This window comes from Phyllobates terribilis, unplaced genomic scaffold (assembly GCF_046119375.1).
Source record: "Phyllobates terribilis strain yellow unplaced genomic scaffold, ASM4611937v1 Scaffold_7__3_contigs__length_470593459, whole genome shotgun sequence".
In the NCBI taxonomy this organism is placed as follows: Eukaryota; Metazoa; Chordata; class Amphibia; order Anura; family Dendrobatidae; genus Phyllobates; species Phyllobates terribilis.
The window spans coordinates 51,614,267-51,620,556 of record NW_027362767.1 but is presented as its reverse complement, the minus strand read 5'-3'; the positions used below and the strand labels follow the sequence as shown (position 1 = coordinate 51,620,556).

Below are 6,290 nucleotides of genomic sequence, written 5' to 3'. Positions count from 1 at the left end.
GGTCATTAACGTGCAAACCACCCTCGGGGCTTAAGGGGTTAAAAGGTTTTTTTTTTTTTTAAACTGCACCCCTTAAGATATGCTAACCCCGATTTTGGAAGTTTAACCCTTCAGGTGCTTCTCAGGACTTTATAGCGAAGTGTTTTTCACTAAAATGTTGCTTTTGCCCCAAATTTTTCATTTTCCCAAATGTAATAGGAGAAAATGCATCCCATAATGAGTTGTGCATTTTTATTTTTTTTTTTACCTGGGTTCGATGATACCTCATATGTGGCAAGAAGCAACTGTTTGGCAAACTGCAAGGGAAGCACGCCGCGTCACAATGCAGACTTTGCTCGCGTGGTTTGCAGGATCCATGTCACATTTGCGGAGCCCTTGGAAGTGTCAGGACAGCAATTACCCCCAGTGTGGATTTGATCTAGGAGTATATGGAGAGATCCCGTTTTTTTTTTAATTTTTACTGGTGTATGAATTTCTATATATGTAGGTTGTGCTCGGTACATCAGACTGTAATAAATGTATATCAGAAGTAATGGACATGTGATACTTTACATTATCCACCGTCCAGGTTTGTTGGGGCAGATGTTGCTCTGAGAAATGGTTGCCTTGTGTAACACGCTGCACTTAGATTATTTTTTTTTTACCTTCCTCTCCTTGCAGTTTGATGGATCTCAAGGGTGAAATGTTGCCCTGGTACGATACAGGCACTTAAAGTTCCAGAGGCACTGAGCCTTTGCCTTCCTGATTTCTAAATATTAGGGCCTTGGTCATTACCTCCTGAAACTGAAGCATTGTGCCAGTCTGGCCTGCACATGGTGAAAGCGCGTGAGCATGATACTCAGCCATCTGTTTGTACTGAGCTTTTGTTTTCTTCATGGCACTAATGCTGGAGCACTTTATCAGAGAAACTTCCATGTGCTGCTTGTACCCCTGGACACGGTCTGGTCTGGGGATCAGTGTAGTGGTACAGCGGTGGAGATGCTACTATTTCCAGTTATTGTGGTCAGGATTATCCTTAACCACCAGCAGGTTCTCTACACGGTGCAGTTGATCATTAGTGACCCATGGAAGTCCCTTATTTCTGTGATCGCTCTTGACAATTTTTCAACTATGCCCGGTCATTAGGGTTTTCAGGTGCTTTAATCCTGGTGTCCCTCCTTTTCAGAAACCCTAAATATTTGTGTACCCTTAAGTACTCTCACAGTGTCACTGTTAAAACTAGTGGATTTCATATTGTGTACCGTTATACACAACAGGTGATGCAAGGTTAGGAAACTTGCTTTTAAGCATGATGATAGGTTGGGCCACCCATCTTCTGGATTTGGATAAATTATGTAAAAACAGACATTGGTGTGAAGGGATTAAGTGTATTGTTCATCCCCATCCTACCAGCCATAGTGATTGAGTGTCGGCGCAAAGACTGAATGCTTGTGCTTGTACCCTTGGCTTAGAGGAGCAGCTCAGGTCACTGCTCAAGTTTTGATCCATCTTTGAGTTCCATAAAGTAGATTTTTATTTAACATTTGTTCAGAAGTTATTCCTGGCTTTCTGATCTGCGGTTACATTTAATAACCCTGCCAGATGAGGAAGCTATAAGATCAACCCATGCTGGATCCATCAATATCTTTGAACGAACACTACTTTGATATTGATGCCCTATCCTATGGATAGGGCATGAATATATGATTAGGTGCGGTCCAGCACGCAGCACCCCCACTGATCAGCCATTGTGTTGACCGGAAGTCCTTACCTGTGGTGCTTGGCCGTCCATCTGTTGTGGCCGTAGCAGGGTACAACACATCCGCTTCCCATTCAATTGAATGGGAGGCAGATGTACAGTTAGAAGCGGCAGCCACTACAACTTGAAGGCCAAGCACCGCGGGTAAGGACTTCCGGTCGACACAATGGCTGATCAGTGGGGGTGCTGCGTGCTGGACCCCGGCCAATCATACATTGATGCCCTATCCTACCGATTGTCAGAAGAAAAAACAAGATGGTACAGATATAGAAATATGCACACCTTAATACAATTACAAGCTTTATTAAACCTTTAAAAACACCCATGACTGTCAATATTCAAAATTCTTCTCTAGTAAATAGCATAGGTCCTTATGTTATCATATAAATGTCATATACAGTTATCCCAAAATAAGCACATTTATCACTGATTTGTCTGCCATCTCAGTACATATTGTGCACTCCTTATCAATGCCACCATTATATACCAGTCTGTGCCAAAACCAAAAACCTAGTATGAGAAGTCCCACATGACCATAGTTAATGCCACAATCAAATCATTGCACACACACAGCCATATCACCCCTTAAGGATCATGTGTGGATCCAATGACAAACCCCACTCGTATCGCTGTGAAAACACAGCTTAGTCAGGGAAAGTCTGTCATGTATTGATATGGTCCAGCTATATGCCAGACAGTATATTTATCACTGATTTGTGTGCTTATTTTGAGAACTGTATTTGACATTTATATGAAGATAACGTAAGGACCTATGCCATTTACTAGAGAAGAATTTTGAATATTGCCAATTAACTGGATTTGGGAAAGCGTGTGGTTTAGTGTTTTTAGAGGAGTTGAATAAAGCTTGTAAATTGTATTGAAGTATGCGCATTTCTATATATGTACCTTCTTGTTCTTTCTTCTGACATTGTAGTTGGGTACATTATTACGCACCCTAATCTATGATTGAGGTTGTGCATCCTTTGCTTTGACTACCCTACGGATTAGGTATCAATGTTAAAGCAGTGGACAACCCCTTTAACAGGTTTTTCTGTTGCATGGACATTAATACCTTCTTGGGTTCAGGTCACACCAGCATATAGTCAATCTGAAAGATTTGGGACAATGATATAAACCACACTGATCAGTGTCAGCAGATTTTCTCATAAGATGGGAAAAGAAAAAGTTATCCATTTGTCAGTCTATGGCAATCAGACTGCACTAGGATGACAATTTTACAGACTTGCATGGCTGAGTGTGAACCAAGCATTAGATCTACCGTATTTTTCGGACTATAAGACACACTTTTCCTCAAATTTTGGAGGAAAGTGGGGGTGCGTCTTATAGTATGAATACTATCTCCCTGTATATACTGTGGCTCAGCGTGGTAGGAGGTCTGGGGGATCAGCAGGGCACAGGAGGCAGCAGCTGACTGCTGCAGCCTTCGCTGTGCCCGTTACTAAAGAAAATGAATATTCCATGCTCCCCACGCCCATGGGCGTGGGGAGCAGGTTATATTCATTTTCCTTAACAGCTGTCACTATACTGCAGCATGGCTCCTGTTGCAGTCTGTGCCCACTATTAAAGCTCATGATTATTCCCTACAACCCACTCCCATGAGTCAGAGTGACTATCCATGGTCTTTAATAGCAGGCACACTGACCGCAGAGCGGCAGCAGGAGCCAAACTGCGGTAGTGTGTGTGTTCTCACACTGAGGGCGCATGGCAGGGACCCCATGCGCGGCTCACACTGTCAGCAGCAGAGCAGGACGGCGCTGGAGAAAAGAGGTGGATAGGATTGTTTTTTGTGGGCAGCAGGATGGAGGCTCAAGGGGTGCCATACATTCCAGAATGGGGATGAGGGCCACGTATACCAAGATGGAGGATATTTACATAATTGGGGGACATTACCAGTGTCAGCAGCTGACTGCCTCCCCTATAACAGGGCATCATGACCACATTTTTTTCTTATTTTCATCCTCTAAAACCTAGGTGCGTCTTCTAGTCCAAAAAATACAGTAATTCTGGCATTCAGCAGTTTTCAGTCAGAGGGTGGGGTGGGAGACATACAGCCCTACAGAATATTGGTCTGAGCGGGATTCAATGTCTTGTCAGATTACACTCAGACCAAAAATACGGTCATGTGCACAAGACTTTAGGGTTATCAATATTAGATCGGTCACATACCCAATAACTATCTTTTTGCATCAGACCTAATGTAGCCTAGCAAGTACTTCTGCGTTCCCTATGATATAATCAAAGTCTCTACCACTGGTATTGACAAATGGGCTGGAACGGAAAGTGAAGACTGGAACAGTTTATTGGTTTATGTACAATAAGTCATGTTCACTCAAGTATAGCTTCATTAAGGTGTAAGACATTACGGCCACATTTCTTGTCCAAACTGGAATATGCTTAATCCAACTGAAAGGCAAAAAAGAAAATACAAAATCAGAAATGCTAATATACACCCAGCACAATAGTAGAGGATAGAACTAGTGCTTTCCTTAGTGAGCGCATGTTAGTTTATGGTTGGATGTAAGCTGTATGGAGCTCTGTACAGTGAAGTGACTAGGAGTTGAGCAGCACAACCAGAACATGCTTCAGGGAACAGAGCCACCGCCAGGTGTGTAATCCTCACTATAATCTGATATTCACATTTTTTAAGTGTTTCCAGACTTCTGATAGTGATGACTTAAGTTGTTAGAATATTGGTGCATTATGTGCCCTGTTTACCTTCCGCCGAGATACATTTGGTATATAAGCTAAACCTGTGCCAGATGTAACGTCGTAGCCTGTAAATAACCTGCACCGAATAACATTGGTCTAAGATGCTGTCCACTGGCTATTGCACTTGGTCAGGATACCCAGTTCTGATAGATTAAGACGTAATAAACTTATATCTAGGAAAGTCAGTACAATGGCAGCAGCCCAGTGTGAGACGTTGCCAGTGGTTTTCCAGAGTGGATGTAAACAAGCGGCTTTAGTAGCTAAACTTACCTTAACGAAGCCAATGTCTTTAGCGTACTGCCTGAAGCACTGGCGGCACATGTTCAGTCCGTACTTGCGGATTAATCCGTGTCTGTTAGAGCAAACGCGGCTGTAAACAAAGCAGGACTATAAATTAAGGTCGTCTGCTACACCTCAATACATTGTTAGTTTAGTTTAAAAAAAAAAAGCTTAAAAACAAATTACAAAGATTTTTAGCCCAAAATAAATGTTCTATAGGGAGAAGATGAACAGTCTTAAGGTGATGTAAGAAAAAAAAAAAAAACTATGCTCAGAACCACATCGCTGGCCTGGGCCACACTTCATCTGGACAGGAGAAACTGCAGCCGCTCCATAGCGTTATATTAGAAGCCTCCACGGATATACAGCGCCGCAGCCCACAAGGCCGACGCCGCCATGATGCTTCCATGCGGCCTATCTACCCTATCGCCATGGAGTCACCGCCCGGCCACTCAACCTCCTCCCCACAGCACAGCGAGCCGCCATACACTCACCAGGAGCGGGATCCTTGGCCGAATTTCCTCGGGTGGCTCCAGTACAGCTGCTGGTGACCCATCTCGTCCGACAGTCTGCTCGCTAAAAGGAAGAGGAGGAGCCGCGCAGCCGCTAATCAACCCATGCAAAGGCTTCCCGGCATGCAGCGCGAGAACTTGAATGCGAGCGTATGTCCCAGATTACACTGCGGCGGCCGCGTTGTCATGGAAACGAAAGGAGCGTCATCGTAAACAGCAGAGGCAGTATTCAAAACGACAAAACTTTAATGACAACGTCATAACTAAAAACAAGGCTCTAAGACACATATGTCAACTACTGGCTCGCAGGGTGATAAGATTTGCCCCGCGACACTCCCCTGGCATTATACTGCATGAAGGACTATGTGGGCCCTATTATAACACATGGAGGGCTGTGTGGGGCCCATTATAAATGCATGGAGGGCTGTGTGGGGCCCATTATAAATGCATGGAGGGCTGTGTGGGGCCCATTATAAATGCATGGAGGGCTGTGTGGGGCCCATTATAAATGCATGGAGGGCTGTGTGGGGCCCATTATACTGTATGGAGGACTATGTGGGCCCTATTATAACGCATGGAGGGCTGTGTGGGGCCCATTATACTGTATGGAGGACTATGTGGGCCCCATTATAACACATGGAGGGCTGTGTGGGGCCCATTATACTGTATGGAGGACTATGTGGGCCCCATTATAACGCATGGAGGGCTGTGTGGGGCCCATTATAAATGTATGGAGGACTATGTGGGCCCCATTATAACACATGGAGGGCTGTGTGGGGCCCATTATAAATGTATGGAGGGCTGTGTGGGGCCCATTATACTGTATGGAGGACTATGTGGGCCCCATTATAACACATGGAGAGCTGTGTGGGGCCCATTATAAATGTATGGAGGGCTGTGTGGGTCCCATTATAGCGCATGGAGGGCTGTGTGGGTCATCATACTGTGTGTGTGGAGGAATTCACTGTAGGGGTATCATACTGTGTTTGGGGGGCAATTTTGCTAGCATCATACTTTATTATCTGTATTTA

The 6,290-nt window shown here is 44.5% G+C and overlaps 1 protein-coding gene across 1 annotated transcript; it reads right to left on the bottom strand.

The window, feature by feature from the left end:
• Positions 1-4,040: 4,040 nt before the first annotated feature.
• On the bottom strand, positions 4,041-5,398 carry RPS29 (ribosomal protein S29). The gene is made up of 3 exons (XM_073637506.1): positions 5,242-5,398; positions 4,739-4,838; positions 4,041-4,162 (listed from the first exon to the last, which is right to left on the bottom strand). The coding sequence occupies exons 1-3, from the start codon at positions 5,301-5,303 to the stop codon at positions 4,154-4,156; spliced, it is 171 nt and encodes a 56-aa protein (XP_073493607.1). The 5' UTR covers positions 5,304-5,398; the 3' UTR covers positions 4,041-4,153.
• Between the last annotated feature and the right edge of the window lie 892 nt (positions 5,399-6,290).

Bases quoted from the DNA above. Each gene is read 5' to 3' on its own strand.
- RPS29 (XM_073637506.1), bottom strand. From the start codon at position 5,303: ATGGGTCACCAGCAGCTGTACTGGAGCCACCCGAGGAAATTCGGCCAA. The intron at 4,839-5,241 runs GTGAGTGTATGG...CTTTGTTTACAG, and splicing joins GGCCAAGGATCCCGCTCCTG to CCGCGTTTGCTCTAACAGAC.